Source organism: Myotis daubentonii, chromosome 16 (assembly GCF_963259705.1).
Source record: "Myotis daubentonii chromosome 16, mMyoDau2.1, whole genome shotgun sequence".
Classification (NCBI taxonomy): Eukaryota; Metazoa; Chordata; class Mammalia; order Chiroptera; family Vespertilionidae; genus Myotis; species Myotis daubentonii.
The window spans coordinates 4,032,211-4,054,991 of NC_081855.1; the positions used below are offsets into that span (position 1 = coordinate 4,032,211).

A 22,781-nucleotide genomic window follows, 5' to 3' on the forward strand; every position below is an offset into this window, starting at 1 on the left:
GCAGCCCCGGAGAACCCCCGCTGAGCTCCCACCCGCCAGGGCACAGGCATCCTTCAAGCATCTGAGCCAGTTCTCACAGCTGTAACAGCCCGGAAATGCAGACAAGTGTGGAAGAGAAGAGCGAGGAGGGTTCTCACCTGGGCAGGTGTTCTTGTTGCAAGCAATAGAACAGGCTTCTAGCACCTTCTCAGCCCGGCCACCATCTGTGCCTTTGGAACGGAGATCCACGAGGATCAAATGGTTGTCAGAACCACCTGGAAGCCAAGTTGGACATGTAAGGATGCAGATGGTGACTCCATGCGAGTGGAGGAATTTCTCTCCTAGGAATGGGCTGGAAGGACGGGGCTGAAGCAGATGGGGCAGGACAGTGAGCCCCACCGTGTCCTGGAAGGCTTCACTCGCCTCAAGGAAAGACGCTCAGGACCCGAGAGCTGAACAGAAAGGACCGAGTGGTGTAGGGTGCTCGGCGATGCAGCGGCTGAGGCTGAGGGGAGAATGGCCAGCCTGCCCACTGCAAAGACCCAGCCACCGGCCGCCCGGCTAGGGCCTCGGCTGCCTGGGAGGGCCGCTCGCGCAGTGCCGCTCAGGATTCCGCCTCCTCTGACACGTCACCTGGGCAGTCCCCGCCCGTCTCTGAAGCCAATCTTCCATCCCCTTGCGAGGCAGCAGGGGGTGGTCCCGTTTATGGGACAGCGGGTACCCGCTCCCGCTACTGAGCACGTGTTGGGCGCCAGCACTACTGGCTGTCATATCTGGTCTCTACTCCTGCGAAGGGGATGGTAGCAGAGTGGTGCAGATGAAGATGGCGAGGCGACAAGAACATTCTGCAACTGGCCCAAGCGCCCAGAAGTCTTCCAGGTACAGTACCCGCATCTTTCCACTTTGAACTCTCATTAGTACCAAGTCACTGACTTGGGCAACAGCTGTGACTTCCAAGATGCCACAAACCAAGTCAGCGCTTAGCTCTGGACCTCACAGCCCAAAGCTGAAGGCACCGTCCCCACAGCCTCCCACTTTCTGGCCGTTGCTTTAGGCAGGCAGCTCAGCATTGTGGAACCTCAGATGCCCATCTGTAACCTAAGCCCAACAACATGCAAGGCTGTCATGAGGGTGAAATGAGGGCCTGTGAATCGTGCTTGGCCAGCGCCAGGCAGGTTGGTACCAGATATGCTGGCTGCCATCAGTGACCATGACTGGCTTCAGTCTTCAGAGCAGAGTGAATGAGGGGCGAGGACAGGCCAGGAGCTCAGGAAGTGCGGGACTCACTGGAGGCTCTGAGCAGCAGGGCTGAGGGGGTGCCTGTATCAGACGGAGTTTGGCCTAAATCCTGGTGATGCCAACCAAGCCTGGCTCCCGCCCAGCATCACCTAGGAACTAGCGGGAGGCAGAGCCCGCCCAGGCCTGCATTAATATGCACATCCACGTTTGAGAAACTGACTTAGAGAACCTGGAAGGTCACAGGCCAGACAGAACCCTGGGGCTTTCTTCCCGGGAGACGTGGAGGAGGGAGGAGAACGCGAAGAAAGGAAGTGAAGGAAAGAGATGCTTCTCAGAGAACATGGCTGAGAACATGGCATTTGCCCAGCTCAGCTGCTCACTGGCCTAGTTGGGAGCCCGCTCCTCAGACTGGGCCTGTAAAGGCAGCAGGCAGGGGCAGGCACCTGCATCCACAGGGGACCAGGACCCACCTTCCTGGGCCACCTCTGCTGGCACAGATGGCAGCCGGCGAGCCCAAGAAAGCTGCCCTTCCTCTCAGTAGCTAAGTACGCTCACTGCCTGCCAGCACCCGGGCCATGCTGACTCAGCCTGCAGGGACTGGGCAGGGACTGGGCACGGCCCCCCGAGCGAGCCCTCACCACCACATCCAGCTCACTCAGGGCCACCATCTCTGAGTTAAGGCAAAGGCGAGCATAGTGGAGTCTGAACTCCCTGGCCTCCCGGCAGGTGGTCTACTGCACCGTGGCCCTTGGGGTGAGTGGGGTCAGTCCTGCAGACCATGCCAGGCACCGCTGGCGCTGCCACCCACCGTATGTGAGCGCAGTTCCCGGCCTCTCGGTGAGCTCAGGGACTCCTTTGGCCTCACTGGCCCAGCAGGGGAGGCAGCTGTCCCCGTGTGAGGTGGGGAAGGCCGCAGGGCACAGCAACGCCTCTGGAGGTGCCTGACTCACACCCGGCAGCCGCAGCCCAGGGCCCTGCTACAGCCACACCTGCCTGGATGAGTCAGAAGCAGCAGGGTCACGGCCGAGGTGAGTGGGTGCCACCCAAGTTTCTGTTGTACCTGTTACTATTTTGTAGCCCAGCTCCGTCAGGGCCTCAGCCAGCGCCCTGCAGTTGGCCACCACCTGCTGCTGGTACACCCGGAACTCTGGAGTCATGGCCTGCTTCAGAGCCACGGCCACCCCTGCAGGGAGACAGAGGTCAGGAGGCAGGGCGGAGCACAACACAGGCTGAGACTCAGAGACCTGGCTCTGCTCGGGCTTGTTTTCCGCCGTCACGGAAAGGGGTGGATGACATCCCCCAAATGACATATACTTCTAACCCTACAATGACCTGGCCACGCGGCCAGACATCTTCTGTTTGAGGATGTGCTTCTGAGGCAGCCTTTCTCCCAGGCGTGGGAGTTTGGTGCTGGTAAGCCTGCACAGGAGAGCTGTTCTAAGTGAGGCAGAGTTCGCAGGCGGTCCTCTCCGCTCCATAGATGAAAATGCTGCTTAAAGCTGGGCGTTGATGCCAAATTATGCAGCCCTTTCAGGTCAGATTCTAGGTGAGGGTGCAGGCCTGTGTTCAATCCTGAGGCTGCTTACAGGGCACAGAAACGGAGGAGAATGCAAAACGCACGTGCTGCGTCCCGCCAGAGGCTGCAGTCAGTGTGACGGAGGAAGAAACTGCAGATGCTGAGCTTGTGGGTACAAAATGGGACAGGAAAACACCCCGGGAGGTGCCGGGCCGCCCACGGCCTGGTGCCTGACCTCCCCGCTCTGCCCCCCTCCCTCTGGGGAACACTAGTGCTTCTCATGGTGCAGGTTAGACCTTTGTCCTGGGCCCTCCTAGCAACTGCTTTGTTCCAAAGAAGAGAGTGGAGTAACTGAGGTCGTCACAGGTTTTCTGAGCCGCTTGTACGAAGAGGGAATGAGTCAGGACTGCTTGCTGGGGTCCTGGAATCGAGTCCAGGAGCCACAGGTGCAGACGCAAGGCCAGCGGTGCTAGGACCCGACACAGGTGCCCCTCCCCCACGGGTCAGGGGAGAGGCATTTTGTCCTTGCTAGCCCCCTCCCTTTGCATTGCCTCTTCCAGCTGTCAAATCCTCCCCTGTTGTTTCTTAAAGAGAGCTCCACACAGACCGGCCGGGCTCAGCTCCCCCGAGGGGTGGCCACACGTGTCCCTGCCTGTGACAGTCCCGTTTCCCTGGGCTTCCTTGTTGGCATCTCCTAGACGGGGGCGTTCCTCTCGTTTCTCCCCAGCGTGGCAGCCCTGGCACGACTCTGGTGGATGGTGAGGGGGAGTCGGGGCCACAGCGAACAGAAGGGGAACTGCGGCATGGGGGCTGCTGTGGGTGAAGGGACGGCCTCCGAGGCTCGGGGGGGGGGGGGGTCTGGAGGTCCTACCAGCAATGGCGTGGTTGTGGGGCCCGCCCTGCAGCCCTGGGAACACAGCAGAGTTGATGAGCGACTCCAGGTTGTACAGAATCTCTTTGCCGGTTTTGGGGTCCGTGCTGCGCACTCCTGGATGAAGAAAAAGATCAGAATGGGAACCACCGATGGGCTGTTTTCTCCGCCTGGACTCAAACCCAGACTGCGGAGCTGTGGGGCGCTCCTCCTGGAGGGGAGACCTGCACGCCATGCTGCGGGCAGAGGGCGCTGGCTGCCAGGTGGGCAGCCTACCCTTTCACACATGGAATGAAATGACGAACATTTCCCTCCAGGAGACCGTCACAAAGAAAACGCCTTGGGGAAGTGCCAGAGAGCGCTCTGCCAGGATGACCACTCTGAGGAGATAAGACTCATGTGGCTGGAGACGGGGACTACGGCTCCCCTGGGCAAGAGGTTACTAATCAGCACTAGCAGCACTGATGTGTGCAGAGAGCGGCTCTCAGCACTTTGCCTGCGTTAACCCGTTACATCCTCACCGCAGCCGGCCAAGGCAGGCGCTGCAGCTGGTCCTGCCCCGGGGCTGAGGGAGGGGCACAGGCTCACCGCTGGCCCAGCTGGCTGAGTCGGCAACCATCGCCCAGGCGGGAGGAGGGCGACCTGCCCCAGACACCTCAGCGCATGGAAAGGACCGCAGGGTGCAGAGGTGCCCACTGTACACGGGTGGCCGGGCCGGGGAGGAGCTGCTGACGGGGTTCAAGAGACTCTGTCTCCCGAGGGTGGCTTCTCTGTGGACGCCAGGCCCCTGCACAGGCCCACATGGCTCTCACATGTGGGAATCCCAAAATATGGGGGCGTCCACATACATGTGGGCTGGAAGCATCCCATTACTGGAGAGAGAAACTCCTTACTGCAATGATAAACGGCGCTATGACTCGTACATCGAGGCCTTACAGCTTGACTACTGGGAGTCTTTCTCTAGAAGAAACATGGCAAGTTCACCAAAATAATTCTGTGCCGGCGCCCCTGCGTGCCTTGGCCAGCCGTGCACGTCTTCCTTCCCCTCCGGCACCTGCCACACCAGGAGGCCGCCCGGCACGATGCCCTCCTCCTCCCCCGCGGCCCACAGCTGCGCTCCGGGCTTCTCTCCAGGTCCCCTGAACAGCGGTCATTACCCCTAAGTAGCTCTTTCAGACCCTCATGTCTTCAAGGCATCCCAGGCCGGACTCTCCCCAGCCCCGTAAGCGGATGTGAACACCGAGGAGAGGAGCCGGCCCCGCCCGCACAGCCACCCGCACTGAGCAGCACACCTCGCCTGTAGAAGATCATGCCCGCGCGGCAGCCTCGCAGGGTCTTGTGGGTGGTGGTGGACACCACGTGGCAGTGCTCGAAGGGGGAGGGCACCACGCCAGCCGCCACCAGCCCGCTGATGTGCGCCATGTCGGCCATGAGATACGCCCCGTTGTCATCGGCAATCTTCCGCAGTCGAGCGTAGTCCAGGTTTCGGGAGTAGCAGCTGGTTCCTAAGATGGAAAAAGCGACCCCATAGTCAGAGATACCCAGAGCCAACTGCGGCCACGGCATGGTGGCCTCCGATCTGCACATCCGAAAGCCTGGAGGCTTCTCCCTCCACAATCTGAGGACAGAAATGAAGGATGTTCTCGAAAAACATCTGGTGTCAAGGCAGCCACTCTGATCTCTGCCTCTTCCATGCCCTGGTGGTGGGACGGCCCCCCACCCCAGCCAGTCAGGGATTAACATTTCTAGATGCTTCTCCGGGAACAGCCTCGGACCTATTCCACCGGCGGCTAATTGTGGCAAAACGGACATGTGTCCTGAGAAGGGTCCACTTGGACCCAAGGAGCTCAGCCATCCAGGCAGAAACCAGCAGTGAGCAGGACGGGGCGAGGACTGGGAGCTCCCGCCGCAGCTTCCCGCTGGTCATCCCCCGCGGTAATGAGGTTCATCACCTGCGATAATGAGCTTCGGGTGGAAGAGGCGGGCGTTTTCCTCCAGCTGGTCGTAGTTGATGTAGCCAGTGTCGGGGTTCACCTGTAGGAAGCCACGGACACGCAGGCTCAGGCGCCTGCAGCCCTCCCCGCGGCCCTCCCCCGGGACTGGCGCTGGCCATCAAGGGTCAGGCAACTCCTTCCACCTGCCCAAAGCTGCCTGCTCCTCTCCGCCATGAAGACAGGAAGGTGCCCAGGCCAGGCTTGAGGGTGAGGTGGGGGACCCTCATGTGGCATGCCCCTGTGGTGCCAACAACTAAGTCTTACTCACAGACCCACCAAGCCCCGAGGGTTCCGGGAAAGTGAGCCGCCCCGCCAGGGTCTCCTGGGTGAGAAGGAACTAGGAAGCCACTGCGGAGCCACAGGAGCGAGGCGAGCGAGCACCCGCATGCAGGCACCCAGGCGGCGCTTTCAGGAAGGAGCCAGCGGGCCCGCCAACGGCTCCTCAGCCGCAGCCCAGGGAGGCCCCAGAGAGAGTCCTGGGCTTCGAAAGCCTCAGAGCTGACCTCCCTCACTGCTTGTAAACCTAGGACATCCAAGACTCTAGACCAGCCGTGGGCAAACTACGGCCCGCTTGAAATGAATAAAACTAAAAAAAAAAAAAAAAAACCGTACCCTTTTATGTAATGATGTTTACTTTGAATTTATATTAGTTCACACAAACACTCCATCCATGCTTTTGTTCCGGCCCTCTGGTCCAGTTTAAGAACCCATTGTGGCCCTCGAGTCAAAAAGTTTGCCCACCCCTGGACTAGACGCAGCGACCAGAAACTGGACTAGAAACTGCATTTAGTGAGGCACTGGATGTAGGATTGAAAGCCAATTAAAAAAATCAATTAAAAAGTCAATTATATTTGTATCTATGAGCAGCAAAAAACAGAAAATGGAATGTTAATAATTATATCATTCATTAGTTTCAAAAGCCGTAAAATATCTAACAAAGGTGGGCAAGACCGCTACCCAGAGCATTATTGAGAGAAATGTGAGAGCACTCAAAGTGACAGGATGAAGGCTGTGCGTGGGGAGGGCAGCGTGGCAGCAGGGCGGGCAGGGAGAGCCGGCTGGACAGGCCGCCGCCCAGGCGGTGCGGGGCTGCAGGGCAGCGAGGCCTTCCAACGCATGGCGTGAGGTCAGCTGGATGCCTACCGCAGCCACCGCTGGCCTCCAGAAAACAATTCAATCCCAGATGGAGTGCAGATGGTAAGACAACTTTTCTCTTTTTTGGCAGCATGTTTCTTAGTAAGTTCAATTTATTAAAGTTATGTTAAAGCATTTATGCTAAGGGGAAGTAAAAATAGTCACCGGGCCGGTGTGGCTCAGTGGTTGAACATCATCCGGTCAGGGTTTGATTCCCAGTCAGGGCACACGCCCAGGTTGTGGGCTCGATCCCCAGTGTGGGGTGTGCAGGAGGCAGCTGATCCGTGTTTCTTTCTCTTGGATGTTTCTATCTCTCTCTCCCTCTCTCTCTCTGAAATCAATAAAAACATATTTGAAAAAAAATCTCAGGGGGTTACTGTAGAAAAGACTTAGGGGTGTGGGGGGCATGGGAGCCCTCAGGGAGAAGGTGGTGAGAAACTTCTCCTGTGGAAGCCCCACCCCATGGAGGGAAGGATTTGGGGTTAGGTGGTCACCCTTTCCAAATAAAAAAAATGCTTTCAGTTCAACACAATCACAGATGTGTGTGTGCAAGGGGTTCCACCTGGGAACCAAGGGGTCATCTGGAAAGCAGGCTGAAAGACGATTTGTGGCTTTGTTGTGTGTTTTGTTTTAAGGGTGCAGCTGATTCTTTCTTAGCCACCTAAACTCAGCAAAGAAACTGTTAACTGAAAAATCAATGGCTGATCCACATTAAAAAAATGGACATTATTCTATAAAATTTTAGAGGACATAATTACCCAAAAGAATCAGTTGCTACTCTCTCCCTGCACATTTTGCTTTTGAAACTTGTGGGATATTTTTTAAGTGTTTTTTTGTTTGTTTTTTTTTTTTAAATTTCAAACATTCGGCAATAAAACAGCTTCTGGAAGAATTCACAGGCATGTAACCACTGCCCTGTGGCCAGAGCAGAGTGGAGGCCTCGGACGGGAGGGAAGGAGCCCCTCCAGGCACAGGCCCAGTGAGAGGAGGTTCTAGCCGCGGGGAGAGCGACAGCAGGTGCACGAGCCAGCTGTTTCTCCAGAGAGATGGACGGCCTGGCCCAGTGATGGGTGGAGCCTGGTGTGAAAGTCCCAGGGGGCAGGGCTGAAGGGCTGGGCAGAAAGCAGCCTGATGGGTAACAGTTGCTGCTGAAGGCCCATCAGGTCTGTGTCCTCCCGCCTGACCACCAAGGCCGGTGCCCGCAGCCGCCCTCCAGCACGTGAGCCGGCCAAGCTGGCCAGGGTCCTGGTCCCAGCCACTCCACACCCCACAGGCCCACCACTGGGCTGGCCTTCGTGTGCCCACGGGACTGCAGCCTGCACAGTGCGTATCAAAGAAGAGGGTGGTTGTGGGGTAACTGGGGTGCAGCCCAGGCTTGCTAATGCCAGGAAGACTTCAATAACAGCAGACACGGGGCTACAGAGCAGGAGGCTCCCCGAAGGCCCCCCCGGAGGCTGAAGAACAAGCCTGTGCTCCTCTGCCACCACGGTTTCCCTGGCGAAAGAAACCCGGAACCGGCTTTTGTGCTCCGTGCAGACAGAGCATTGTATTACTACTGTCCCGTTTCCACGTTCAAGGTCAGCACTGCCAATGCAGACACCGTCACTGGAAACACCAAGGCTTTCCATGGAAAGCAACGAGCCAGCACGTGCACTCAAAGAGCATGTGCCCTGGCCGGTAGCTCAGTAGGTCAGAGCACAGGCCTGATACGCCAAGGTTGCGGGTTTGATCTCTGGTCAGGGCACAAACAGGAAGCAACCAGTGAGTCACACATAATGAAACAACAAATCGATGCCCCCTCCTCTTTCTCTCCCCTCAAAATCAATGAAAAAAAAAAAAAAAAAGCCTGTGTGCAATGGCTAGAACTGAGACAAAGGCTAATAAAACAGCAAACAGCCCTAGCCAGTTTGGCTCAGTGGATAGAGCGTTGGACTGTGGACCAAGGCTCCCAGGTTCAACTCCGGTCAAGGGCACGTACCTTGGTTGCAGGCTCTTCCCTGACCCGGGCCCTGGTCAGGGCGCGAGCAGCAGGCAACCAATCGATGTGTCTCTCTCACATTGATATTTCTGTCTTTTTCTCTCTCTTCCACTCTCTCTAAAAATCAATGGAAAAATATCCTTAGATAAAACACACAACAAAACAAAAGAGCACACATTCAAGGATATGCACCAATCTGAAAACGCAGAGAGAGAGAGAGAGAGAGAGAGAGAGAGAGAGAGATATATCAATGGCTTGTTTTTGCCTCTGCAACCCCCGACTGGGGATCCAGCCCCAACCGGGCATGTGCCCTGACCAGTTCATAGGTCAACGCTCACTGAGCCATACCGGCCACGGCTCTGTCCTTTTTTCTTAAATATGCTTTTGTTGTTAGTCCTTAGCAGGGGATATTTTTTCCATTATTTTTCAGAGAAAGTGGAAGGGAGGAAGGGAGGGAGAAACATTACAGTGATGTGAGAGAGACACACCAAATGGTTGCCTCCTGCACGTGTCCCAGCGGGCTGGGGACTGAACCCAAAACCCAGGTACATGCCCTTGACCAGGAATCAAACTGTGAGCACAGGCCAACACTCTAACCACTTAGCTTCAGCCAGGGCTAAATATGTTTTTATTGTCTTTTGTGTTTTTTGTTTGTTTTGAGAGAGAGAGGGGGAGAGAGAAACATCAACTGGTTTCCTGCACACTGCAACCAGGGATTGAACTCAAAGCCTGCCTATGTGCCCTGACCAGGATCACCTCTCAGTGTACAGGGGACACTTCACTGAACCACACGGTCCAGGCAGCTTGATTTTCTTAAAAGGATAAAATTATGTGTCTGATATTCAACCACGCGGAATAGTGCATGGCTGCCTTTGCTCTGATGGGACGAATGAAAGGAACCAGGGACGGCTCACTGACGACGCGCCGCGAGGAGAGAGTCCGGGCATGAGGAGAATCAGGTGCACAGGCGTACCATGAGCACGTGTGCAAGTCACCTCTTTGTACCATCTCTCTACTCATCGCCACGGCGAACTCCCTGTGCCCCTCAGGAGCCCACGGATCTCACATGCAGCTACACTTTTATTTATTTAATTTAGAGAGGGAGGGGGAGAGACACTGATTGTTGTCCACCCATTCACGCACTATTGGTTGCTCCTGTATGTGCCCTGATTGGGGATGGGACCCTCACCCTTGGCATATTGGGATGATGCTCTAACCAACTGAACTACCCGGCCAGGGCCCGACATGCTTTTTTTTAACAAAACTGTTTATAATGACAAGGGCCCCACACAAACGTGTTGGTCCCACAACGGGCATCGGGCCTGGCTCAGGAGGCTGGCGAGGTGCTGGTGGGGGCTGCTGGCGGCGGGGGGAGTCCGCTGCACCTGCTGTCACTAGGGGTCCAGCTGGGGCACCTGGTTGTTGGGAGCTGTCACTGCCCCTCGTTCTGGAGCAGCTGGCAGCCCTGCTGTGGCTGGAACCCCCTATGCAGTTGCCTCCCCAACCGCCCCCAGCCTGCCCTGCATGCCTGAGGAGTCCCCAGGGCAGGGAAATGACAGATGGTGAGAGTGGGGACTTCCCCAGGTGCAGCCACACACTGGTGGCTTCCTGAGGAGACAGACTGTGGGGCTGTGGAGAGAGGGGCACTCTTACCTTATAGGGCATAGATTCAAAAAAGATGGATGTAGCAGAGATTTTCTTCTTGTCCGTCATGAACCCGTGGGTCAGGTGACCTCCGTCGGGCAGGTCCAGGCCCATGATGCGCCCGTGGGGTTCCACCAGGGCGGTGTACACTGCGAAGTTGGCAGGGGAGCCTGGACCGGGCAGACCAGAGGGCGTACAATTGCTTCTGCCCGTGCGGCAGCTGGCAGGACCCCAAGCTCGGCCACTAGGCCGTCCACCAGCAGTGGCCGCCACATGGAACAGAGTGAGATGCTCCGTCTCCGGCTCCATCAGGTTCAAATCTGTGTGGCTCCCATGGCCCTCAGGCTAACAGCCTGATCCGGACATGCCGATCACTAGAGGACGTCTGCGGGGCCTCAACTCTGCTTTCTTAACATGGGTTTGAGGGTTAGGGCCCCATCTTCTCGATCAACAAATCTTTCCTTACTCCAAACTCTGAGTTTTGGCCTTTCAAAGTGTGGGGCACGCGACTTTGGACTGGAAACAATGCTGCATTCCTCGAGCCCCCAAAGCTTCCCCACACCAACCCCTTTGAGAGCGAGGGAAGGGGCGGGTCAGACAGGGCACTATCCTTGAGGGGCGAGAAGAGCGGGAGCCAAGGACATGGAGAAAGACAACCACGCCAGGAGGGGCTTTTCCTAGCTTCTGTGTATGGGCAGTCCTTCCTAGGCTCCTCCCCATGAACACTGGCCAGGCCTCCCTGGACCTGGTAGGTAGTTACCCGAGTAGGGCTGGACGTTGACCCCCCAGCACTGGGGGTCCAGACCGTAGACCTGCAGCGCTCGCTTCTGACAGAGGATCTCCAGCTCATCAACAAACTCAGTCCCGCCGTAATACCTGCGTGAGAAGAGCAGGAGACTCAGGCCCGCTCCGGCAGCGGCCGAAGAACCTCGCGCAGGACGGAGCAGGAGTGCAGCCCTGGTGGGCAGCCACAGGACTCGCCTTCTCAGTGCCCCGCCTTCTCAGTGCCCGCTCCGACACTGCGTTAGTGTCTCCTCATCGACGAGGAAACTGACGTCAGCTGCAGGGCCAACCTCGCATGAGCACTGTGCTAAGTGAAACAAGCCGTTTCAGCACTGACTGCCCCTTACATAAGGGGCCAAGAGCAGTCACATTCAGAGAGACAGAATGTGCAATGGTGGTTGGCCAGGGGCTGGGTGGAGGGAGAGGTAGAGGGGTTTTGCATTTCTAATAAAATTTTACTTCTCACTGAATAATAACATATCAAAATTTCTCATATATTTGTGTTTTTTATTGGTATACATACTAATAATCATAACTCAATCCAGAAGAAATTTTTAACACTTAGGCCTTGTGGTCACAAAAAGCTTGGAAATTTTTTAAATTAAATTTTTTGAATTAAATGTGTTTACATTTTTAAATTATAATAAAAGTCACATAACATAAAGTTTACCATCTTAACCATTTTTTAAAAAATACGTTTTTATTGATTTTTAGAGAAAGAAGAAGGGAGAGGGAGTGAGAGAGAAACATGGATGCTCCTGGTGCTCCCCCACGGGGACTGAGCCAGGAACATGGGCATGTGCCTCCACCGGGAGTCAACCAGCGACCCTTTGGTGCGTGGGACGATGCTCAACCAACTGGGCCACACCATTGTGACCACTTTTAAGCACACAGTTCAGTAGTGTTAAGTACCTCATGTTGATAAGTACTCACATTGTTACACAGCAGATCTCTAGAACTTTTTCATCTTGAAAAAACTGAAACTCTACACCCGCTGAACAACTCCCCATTTCTCCCTCCCCCAGCCCCTAGGAACCACCATCTAGTTCCATTTCTATGGTTCAACTACTCTAGGGACCTCATAGAAATGGAATCATATAGTATCTGACTTCTTGTGACCAGTTTATTTCACTTAGCATAATGTCCTCAAGGCTCATCCCTGCAGCATGTGGTAGGATGTCCTTCTTTTTTTTATTGTAAGTACTAGAGGCTCGGTGCATGAAATTCGTGTGGGGAGGTGGGGGGACCCCTCAGCCCAGCTGCACCCTCTCCCAATCCGGGACTCCTTGGGGGATGTCCAACTACCGGTTTAGACCTGTGGGATTGGGCCTAAACTGGCAGTTGGACAGCCCTCTCGCAATCCGGGACCGCTGGCTCCTAACCGCTTGTCTGCCTGCCTGCCTGATCGCCCCTAACCCCTCTGCCTGCCTGCCTGATTGCCCCTAACCCCTCTGCCTGCCTGCCCCTAACCCCTTTAACTGCCTGTCTGATCACCCCTAACCACTCTGCCTGCCTGCCTTATGCCCCTAACCACTTGCCTGCCTGCCTGATTGCCCCTAATTGCCTCTGCCTTGGCCCCTGCCACTGAGGCTTAGTCCAGAAGGATGTCCGGAAGATCGTTTGGCTGTCCGGTCTAACTAGCATATTACACGTTTATTATTATAGATAGACCACCTTTGCTTATCTACCTGTCCATCAGTGGACACTTGGGTTGCACCCATCTGTTGATTACTGTGACTAATGCTGTTATGAACATGTACAAATTCAATTCTATTGGAATATATACCCAGAAGTGGAATTGCTGGATCATATATTTTTCATTTTTTGAGGAACCTGCATACTGTTTTCCACAGTGACTGCACATTTTACATCCCTACCAACAGTGCACAAGGGCTACTCCTCTATATTCTCACCAACACTTGTCTTGTGAGTGTGTGTTTCTGTAGTAGCCACTCTAATGGGTGTGAGGGAATAGCTCATTGGGGTTTTGATCCGCATGTCCCTGATGTTCAGTGATGTTGAGCACCTGGTTCATGTGCTTGCTGGCAGGAGTTACAGCTTAATGGGTACAGAGTTTTATTTATGCAAAATGAAAAAGTTCTGGAGATGATAGTGGTGATGCTTGCACCATATTGTGAATGTGCTTAATGCCACTGAACTGCACACTTAAAAAGGAAAATTTCCTTATGTATATTTTACCACAATAAGGGAAAAAGGGCGAATGAGGGGTTTTACTCACAGTAAGGCATGTTAGTAGGAAACTAGGAAAGTTCCTTGGCAAGTGGGCCGGGGAAGCTGAGACAGAGCTGAACAAACTGGCCAGCAATCCACAGCAGATAGACGGTCGGCGGGGCACAGAGCCCGGGTGACTAGCAATGGGCAAGACTGGTGCGGACCTTCCCCAGGGCGGCCTTTCCTCCCCTGGCATATTGCTGGTCATGCAGTTTAAACCCCTTGCCCTGGGGCTGACCAATCAGTGGAGCCAACACCCTGAAAGGGTTTAATTCCTCCCTTAAAACCTCCCCTAAATGCCCAGCCTTTAAACCCTCCAGGAGGGACCCAGCCTGCACTCTCCCTCCCAGGAGCGCCCATGCCTTTCCCTTCCCTCTCCCCCCCGCAGGCGGGCACCTCCTACACTCCACGGGGTCCCCACCAAGGGAGCAATGGGCAGCGGCAGCTTGTGCCGGGCTCACCCTCCGATCTGATCCTGTCTCCAAGGCCCCTTTCTCTGACTTCTTAGTGAACCAGAGCACCCCACCCAGGCTCTCCTGCTGCTTCTACCCCAGCCCCTTCCTTGTTGCACTGCCCCAGCTTTAATAAACACCCTCTCAAAGTCACCTGGACTCGTGGTGTGACGTCTTCCCTGCACCAAGTCAAGAACCACGCGCTCCGGCCGGCCCTAGGCTCAGCCCCCTTTCCAGTAACAACACTTCTGATGTCAAATGTGAGGGGGTTTTTCCTCACACCATCCAGTCCTGACACCGACCATCCACCATCCGACAATTCAATTCAGCTCTGACCATCCGACAATTCAATTCAGCTCTGACGGACTAGCTGGGGCAGCCCAGCCCCTGAGGCTAAGGGCTCAGCCCCCCAGGCCGTCCCACTTCAGAGGCTGTCACGATGGCTGGTCCCCAGGTTGCTCACTTCTGTCTGACAAACTCTGGGATTCCTACAACCCCCTCACATTCAATAACTCACCAAAGTGACCCATGGAACTCAGGACAGCACTTTACCTACTGTCACTGGCCAGATGCACGGGGCACGGTGCGGGGAAAGGGTTAGGGTTAGAGCTCCCGGGCCTCCCCAGGCCAGCCCCTCCCAGCACCTGAGCCGTTCACCGCGCTGGGTTCCATAGGCTTCCTTATGAGGTGACTGACAAACCACTGGCCAGTGGTGGTGAACTCGGCTTCAGCCCGCTCAGCATGCCTTGGTCTTTCCGGCCACCAGCCCCACCCTGAAGCCGTCTAGAGGCTCACCAAGGGTCACCTCTTAACATAAACTCAGGTGTGTTCATTATGAATAAGACATCCTATCACCAGATTCCAAGAGTTTTAGGAGCTCAGGTGCCAGAAACCAGGGACAAAGACCAGATGTTTCTTATCAAACCACAACTGGAAAGCATCTGGATCCAGGCCCAGCCCCTCTACCCGTGTGCAAACTTGAAAAGTCACCGAATCTTGGTGAGTCTTCGCTCTCCCATCCTTACGGCATGGAGCACAGCCCCCCTTTCCCTACAGGGCGGCCATGAGGATCCAATGAGATATTAGCTGTGAAAACACCCAGTGACCTCTGACCTCCTCAAGGTACAATGCAAAAGCTAGTCATTCACAGCAGAAGAAACACAAGCCCTACTGTAGGGCAAGGCTATAGGGTTAAGCCTCAGGCGGACCTGCGGGCAAAGCCACAAACAAGTCCCAGCTTGGAGGGCACAGCCCTCTTAGCATAATTAGGCTTGACCTTATGATGCTCCCTAGATCTTATCTGGGAAGCTAATGGGCTGAGGGAGATGCAGCAAGTGTTGCCAAAACAAGTGAAACTCACAAGAACAGTGTAACTATGGTGACCACTACCTTGTTTACCTCTGACTATAAAATAAAGGCTCAGCTTGCCGTCTAGATCTCTCTCAGTGGCCTCAGCCAGGCACGGGAAGATCCACCCCCAGCTTATTCTCTCTGTCTGTCTCCTCTTCATCCTTCGCCGCCCCGCTCAGGCTTGTGAACCCTTGGCTGAGGTGGCTCCGCACACCTACTCTGGTGTCTGGCCATTCCACAGAGAGCTGCAGAGTGAGTACCTCAGGGTAGAATGCGTTCAACTCCCAGGGCGACCCTTCTTTTCCTGTGTCCTTTGGGACACAAAAATACAAATGTGCAAAACCATATGTCAGATGCTGTAATCATCACTTTGTCTGGTGATGACTGTAAAAGAGGCAACTTCTCAGGGTTCTCCGGGTGAAGGAGTTGACCCAAATCACTGCCCACGTCAATCCAACATTCATTCCGGCAGCAGGTTCAGGGTCCACTTCCGAGTCCCTCCTGAAGCCGCATTGATTACTCACACGCAACAACCCCCGCCCCTAGCATCACTCAGAGTACTTGCTGACCTTGTTCTAGAGCAGTGGTTCTCAACCTGTGGGTCACGACCCCTTTGGCGGTCGAATGACCCTTTCACAGGGGTCGCCTAAGACCATCCTGCATATCAGATATTTACATGACGATTCATAACAGTAGCAACATTACAGTTATGAAGTAGCAACGAAAACAATTTTATGGTTGGGTCACAACATGGGGAACTGTATTTAAAGGGCCAGAAGGTTGAGAACCACAGTTCAGCAGCTCCGCACTCCTCTATAGGGACTGGCCTGCTCGTCAGGAAAGCCGCGCAGGGGCTGTTAGTGACCCTGAGCGTAGCTGCTCTGGGACATCGGTGCTGTCACAGGGCCCGCATACAAGGTGTGTCGGCCCGCAGGCGTGGACAGGAGCCTGCGGGGCCTGCACTCTGCCGACTCAGTGCCTCGCCCACCTGCCGGAAGCAGCCTCAGACAGCATTCACATACCTCTGGCCAGGGTACCCCTCAGAGTACTTGTTATTTAAGCAGGAGCCCAGGGCCTCCAAAACTGCTCGGCTGGCAAAATTCTCTGAGGCGATCAGCTCTAGTCCAACCCTCTGCCGGTTACTCTCCTTCTTAATGATGTTGTAAACCTGGAGAGAAGAAAACAGACACAAACATGTGGACCTCTAAGCTCAACATTCTACTCTGATCACAGTGATGACCGAGGAAAGAGAAGAGCCGCTGTTAAAGCACCATAGTTTGCCCTCAGAGGTTGACCATCACCCAAAAAACCAAACTCAGAATGTACTTAAAATAAGTATCTCACCTAATTTTTAATTCTACCGTCTTATCTTTAGTTTTACATTTCACCAAGTGTTCCCTTCCCTGATTCCTTGCTTCTCTTCTTTAAAATAAGCTTCCTTAAAAGATGGTTAGGCCAGGCTGGTGTGGCTCAGTGGTTGAGCGCTGACCTATGAACCAGGAGGTCACAGTTCAATTCCTGGTCAGGACACATGCCTGGGTTGTGGGCTCCATCCCCAGTAGGGGGTGTGCAGGAGGAAGCCAATCAATGATTCTCTCTCAACATTGATGTTTCTATCTCCCTCTTCCTTCCTCCCTGAAATCAATAAAAATATATTTTTACGAATACATTAATAAAAGATGCTTCTTGGTGTCTAAATGTCCTCCTCTAAACTGTAAGAAAGGGTCAGATGTCAGTGACCTTCCCCGTCCCCCCAGGGCATCCAGCACCGAGCTCTGCACTTTGCAGAAGCACAGAAATACTTACCCTTATCCTGGAAGGGCTTTCAGCACTTTGCCAACCGCTGCCTCTAAGCCTGGCACTCTTATACTAACTGCAAGGCTATTCAGGATGAAGGGCACCTGGCATTAGAACTAGAAAGTAAGAAGACACTGGGATCTAAGGACACCCAGGAAGACCCCACAGCCTCACCTCGACGTCGCTGTCTTTCAGGGGCTGCGCCAGCATTCTGTCATGCGAGGACCACAGGTCAGCGTTCTTGGGAGCCCTGCTCACCGCGGTCGCCATTGCACTGGTTCCAAGTTGCCTCAAAATGGAAGAACTTCCAACATTAATTTTAGTCAAAGCTCATTGCAACCTGCTAGTTCTCTGAGTTGCTAAAGTATCAACACTATGAGCCCCTCCCTCAACTGCTTGGTAAACATGAAGATAGTCCATTGCAAAACCACTACGTGTACGTGGGACTTCTGGTTCCCTCGGAACTGTGGGTGTCAGCTTGTTATCCAGTTAGCGATGAGAGCCACCCCCACGCCCCAGGAGGCCTGACCCCGCGGACAGAGCCCTGCGCTGCCTTTTCTCAACTAACCTTTCCTGCTGTGGCTTCTCTCTCCAGCTAAACTACCTTCCTGGAAGGCAAGGGCTGTGTGCTACTTTCATGTTTTTAAATCTCCCACAGAATTCAGTGCGGCCATACATGAAGTAATATTTGCCTCAACAATGAATTACTTAAGTGTCATTTTTTCCATTTTTTAAGGAATGAAAACGAGGCTCAGAGCAGTAAAGCCTCTTAGCCTGTGGCTGCACAGCACACTGGCCATGAGGGTCAGACTCGGAACCGGAAGTCATATGCTCTTTTACCCACAGGGTTCCTGGAGAAACTGCAAGTTAGAGCACGCACTGGCTTAAATACAGACTGCCCTGCAAGAATTATAGATAGGAAAAAAAAAAGAATTATAGGTCAATCTTTTTCAACAGAAAACTGCATCCCATCAAAACGCCGGAAAATGTATGTTTTTACAAAGAACAAGAATTTGTGATCTGTGGCATCTCCCCTGGTGTGAAAGTTTAAATATTTACAGGAACCTACCTCCCCTAATCAACAAACAGTCCGCAGCTTTTCAGCAGTGTTCCAATAATTTGGTAAGCTTTCATCTAAAAGGATTCATGGAGCCTGGCCGGTGTGGCTCGGTGGTGGCGCGTCAGCCCATGCACCGGAGTCTCAGGTGCGATTCCCCATCAAGGGCACAGACCTGGGCTGCAGGCTGACCCCGGCCCCGTCGGGCGCTTTTGGGAGGCAACCAGTCGACGTGTCTTTCTCACATCCGATGTTTCTCTCTCTCTTTAAAAATCAGTGAAAAAAATATCCTCGGGCAAGGATTACCAACAACAATAATAATAAAATAAAAACAAAATAAAATGATTCACCGACCACTATTTATTCAGGCCCCTCTGTGCCGCCATGGCATTGCTATTGGGAACACAGTTGTGAGCACAGCAGACTGGGCCCTGCCGTCAGGGCCTTCCCTGGTGCGGAAGGTGAGCAGCAAGCTGAACAAGTGTACTAAATGCAGACGGATAAAATGAGGAGAGCCAGGAAGGATGGGAGCTGGGTGCTGGAGCTGAGGCAGGGGCCTACCCAGGGAAAGGGCGTCTAGATTAAGAAAGATCCAATCATGCCAAAGCCGGTTTGGCTCAGTGGATAGAGCGTCGGCCTGCGGACTGAAGGGTCCCGGGTTCGATTCCGGTCAAGGGCATGTACCTGGGTTGCGGGCACTTCCCCAGTGGGGGATGTGCAGGAGGCAGCTGATCGATGTTTCTCTCTCATCGATGTTTCTAGCTCTCTATCTCTCTCCCTTCCTCTCTGTAAAAAATCAATAAAATATATTTAAAAAAAAAAAAAAAAAAAAAAAAAAAAAAAAGAAAGATCCAATCATGAGGAGAGAGCCCATCCCCCAAGAGTAATGAGATAACACCTATATATTGGTCTCGGCTCCTAACCCCTTGTGAGTTGCTAAGTGAAAAGAGGACTAGGAGCCTCTGTTGTTCTAATGAGGTGCCCCTGGGTGGGCCCCTGGAGGGCTCCTGGCTGGGGCGCTGGTCACCAGAGAGACCAGCCATGATTAGAAGCCTGGGCTTTCCAGCCCTGCCCCCACCTCTCCAAGGAGGAGTTAACGCTTGGTCATGCCTACACGAGGAAGCCTGCATATATTCAGAGCTTCCAGGTGGTGGGCACATCCACACGGGGAAGTGGCGCACCCTAACTCCACGGGGGACAGAAGCTCCTGTGCTCTGGACCCTGCCAGACCTCACCCTCTGAGTGCCACCTTGCTGTTCACCTGTATCCTTTATCATCTCTCTGAAAAAACTGGTAGCCTGGCTGGCGTGGCTCAGTGGTTGAGTGTCAACCTATGAACCAGGAGGTCACGGTTCGCTTCCCGGTCAGGGCACATGCCCAGGTTGCGGGCTTCATTCCCAGTGTGGGGCGTGCAGGAGGCAGCCAATCAGTGATTCTCTCTCATCACTGATGTTTCTATCTCCCTCTCCCTTCTCTCTGAAATCAATAAAATTATATTTAAAAAACTGATAAACGTTAAGTGTTTCCCTGAGTTCTGTGAGCTGCTCTAACAAATGATGGAATGCCAGGAGCAGGTCACGGGAGCCTCTGATTTGTAGCCGATAGGACAGAAGTCGTGGATAACCTGGGGACCTACTATTTGTGATTGACATCTGAAGGGGGTGGTCTCGTGGGCTGAATTAACTCCGGGTAGAATTGGATTGAATTGTACGACACCCAGTGGTGTCTCAGACCTGCTGATGCCTGGAAACCCCCACACATCTGGTGTGAGAAGGGTTGCTTGGTGATGGTGTGAGAGTAAAAGGGAAACACAGCAGAAAGGTTGTAGCTTTTCCCACACAAGTACACACACAGTAAATTTGTTCAACAAATACACCCATTAGATAAAACAGTCTAATAGTCCCAAATTACAGGGATCCTCCTTAATCTCTGGTCCTATAACCTTGAACCAGGCCATTATTTTACCGTAAGCACAGCATGCTTAGAAAGGAAGCGCTGTGCTGGAACGCAATGGACACTTCTGTGGTCACAGCAGCACCACCTTGCCAAGGACAGGCAGGTGACCTTGAATGTGGCTGGCCACGCCCCACATTTCCACCAGAGGTGGAGAGACCTCTGCACTCAAGAATGGCCAGTTCAACCCAAGGACCTGTGCATGGACCAACACCACCCTCGGCAGGTGGTAAGCCCACAACAAAAAGCACCAGAGACAAAACCAGGCTCCAAGAGAAAAGCTGCTTCAAATACTGACTAGTCAAAGTCAAAAAGGATTGAAGGTGGCAAGCAGAGACCATCTCAACCAGCCAATGGCTAAAGCCCATTGGGAACCACCCCCGCTCCCTCCAGGACAGTCAGACAGATCCTCAGTCACTGTGAAAGGCACTCAGCTCCCCTCTGCTCAGGAAAAAGAACCAAGTCTCTGCCTCATCTGTGGTCTCACTCAGCTCACTGCAGCGTAACAACCTGCCGCCCTGTTGCAAACCTTTTCCTGGCCCAGATGCTAGTTCTGACTCAGTGACGGCTTCCGCCCACGGTGAGGGTGCGGATGTGGCCAGCACCCCACGCTCACTGCCCACCCACTGGGAGTCTCCTCCCTGGGGTCCCGTTACCACTCAGGATCAAGTCACTCCCCAACCCCCAGGCAGAGTAATTAACTCATACTCTCAGTAAATCCATATCGAGTCTAACTTAAGCTTTGTTTTAACCAGGAACAAGTTTGAGTTCTTCATTCAGAGTTCAGGATTGTGTGTCTTGTTTCAATTAAATCAGTTATAATCTATTATATCTATTAAGTCAATAAAATCTATTCTATCCTGAGGGGTGCTGTATGGCCTTGCCTGGGTTAGGGATGCAGTTCTGCAGCCTCAGCTGTCATGACATGGTGGCATGCGCCTCACTCACCCCCAGGGAGACAGGCCAGGAAGTGAATTCATTCTCCAAAGTCACCAGCCTCCCCATGCCTCCAACCTTCCCTGGGCCTCGGTCACAAGTGGAACCGAGGGCCTGCGGAATGTCACCCGTCTCAGGCCCTGTGACCTCCACTTTTCAGAAAGCTGAGGCTCAGAGAGCGCAGGGCCGAAGGCCATGTCATTTGAACTGTTTTCCCTGGAGTTGGTTCCAAAGCCCGCCTGCGCCACCCGCACTGAATAAAAGCACAATCACCCAACTCCGCGCATGTTCCCTCGAGTAGGAAGTTACAAATGCGATCCCGTAAGAATCTAAACTGGTGCTTCCAGTGCAGCAACTGCCTGACGGGAGGCACCTGCGGGTGCGGGGCTCCGCTGGCCAAGGTCCACTTAACTTCCAGGGTTGGCAGCACAGGGCACCGGGCCAAGAGCCCTACGGTGCAACGTCCGTCCCCCAGAACGACTGCAGCCAGTCCCTCCCCTCGGGGACCCAAGCCGAGCGGCCACAAACGCCGCGGTGAGCGCGCCGGCTGCGGGGAGCCTGGGTTCGATTCCGTGTGCCGTGTGGCAGGGTCCCGCCTACACCGGCTCCTCTCCGAGCCTCCCCGTCCCGTCTGCAAAGCACTCGACTGGCAGCTTGGCTGGGAGGACGCTGCGGGAGGTGCAGCTGCACTTGCATTTGGAATGCTCAGGCCGAGAGCGCTCAGGGGAGAGCGGCCACTCGGACCTGTGTTCAGCTGGGCCACCCCCTACCGCACCTGAGACCTGGGACCAGAGAACGGGCGCTGGGGACTCGCGCCGACCCCCCGCCCATCATCCCGCGCGCCCCTCACCTGCGCGGCCTGCAGAGCACGTGGGGCTGGGGAGCCAGGAGACGCGCACAGCCGAGCGCGCCGCGAGCGCCGGGTCAGAGGCCCGCCCGAAGCTGCCCACCTGCCGGGACCGACGGCCCACGCTGCCGTCCGCGCGACCGGAGACCGAGACTCGCGGGGCCGCGCACCTGCCACGTGACCCGCCTCGAACCGCGCTGCCCCGGGTCCCCGCGCGGCCCGCCTGGCCCCGCCCCGCCTCGCCTCTGGAGGCGCCCAATCAGAGCGCGCTGCGTGTTGGGGGCGGGGCGGGCGCCCCGAGACCCGCGCCGGCTCACCTGGGCCTGCGGGCGGCGGGGCGCTCCTGGCCTGGCTGCGAGCCAGGGAGCTGGGATGCTGGGGAGACGTGCAGGGCCGGTCCCGGGAATTTGGGTAGGCCCTGGAGTTGGGGATGAGGCTTGTTGCTTATATTTAACTTACAGTTTAGCAGGTGGTCATTTAAATGGGACAAACGTGGATTTGAACTTCAACACTGTGACTCGGTACCTGTGGAATCCTAGAACAGGCACTTACATGTCTCACTCTTGAATTGGAGATCATTATGTCTACCTGGCATGGCTGTCAGGAGGATTAACAGACAGATCTAAAGCACTCACATTGTGCCTGACACATAACTAGGACTCAATAAATACTGGAATATAGACAGAAACCTAGGGGCTGCACACCATAGGGGAAAGAGCTGACAGATTCTCTTGACCACATTCTACTCGGGCTCCTCTGAAATATTTTTCCAGGAAGCCTGACTTTCAGACTTCCCTGTTTGTCTCTGCTGTGGACCGGAGTCCAAAACCCACGGGGTCCAGTTTTAGCAAGGATGCTGCTAAGTCCGTTTGACCAGAACCCCCACCCTCCATATCTAGTTGGATTTCTCATCCTCCATTATCTGGGTGATGTCTGATCACCCTGGCCTGGTCAGTTTAGCCAGAATCCTCCTCACCTCGGATGTTTCTTCCTCTCATTTTCCATCCACTGCACCCCTC

General features: G+C 54.5%; 1 protein-coding gene across 3 annotated transcripts in view; it reads right to left on the reverse strand.

The window, feature by feature from the left end:
• SHMT1 (serine hydroxymethyltransferase 1) overlaps positions 1 to 21,972 on the reverse strand; it is a 23,769-nt gene extending 1,797 nt beyond the window's left edge. Inside the window, exons 1-10 of one of the 3 annotated variants that reach the window (XM_059668409.1) lie at positions 21,766 to 21,905; positions 17,144 to 17,258; positions 16,195 to 16,340; positions 11,116 to 11,231; positions 10,365 to 10,525; positions 5,558 to 5,639; positions 4,898 to 5,110; positions 3,606 to 3,722; positions 2,279 to 2,401; positions 138 to 254 (exon numbers count right to left, since the gene is read on the reverse strand). In XM_059668409.1, the coding sequence (XP_059524392.1) occupies positions 138 to 254; positions 2,279 to 2,401; positions 3,606 to 3,722; positions 4,898 to 5,110; positions 5,558 to 5,639; positions 10,365 to 10,525; positions 11,116 to 11,231; positions 16,195 to 16,340; positions 17,144 to 17,239 (1,171 nt within the window). In that variant the 5' untranslated portion in view covers positions 17,240 to 17,258; positions 21,766 to 21,905. Of the gene's footprint in view, positions 1 to 137; positions 255 to 2,278; positions 2,402 to 3,605; positions 3,723 to 4,897; positions 5,111 to 5,557; positions 5,640 to 10,364; positions 10,526 to 11,115; positions 11,232 to 16,194; positions 16,341 to 17,143; positions 17,274 to 21,765 lie in introns of all 3 variants that reach the window. The other 2 variants (XM_059668410.1, XM_059668412.1) reach the window with 2 other exon arrangements.
• Between the last annotated feature and the right edge of the window lie 809 nt (positions 21,973 to 22,781).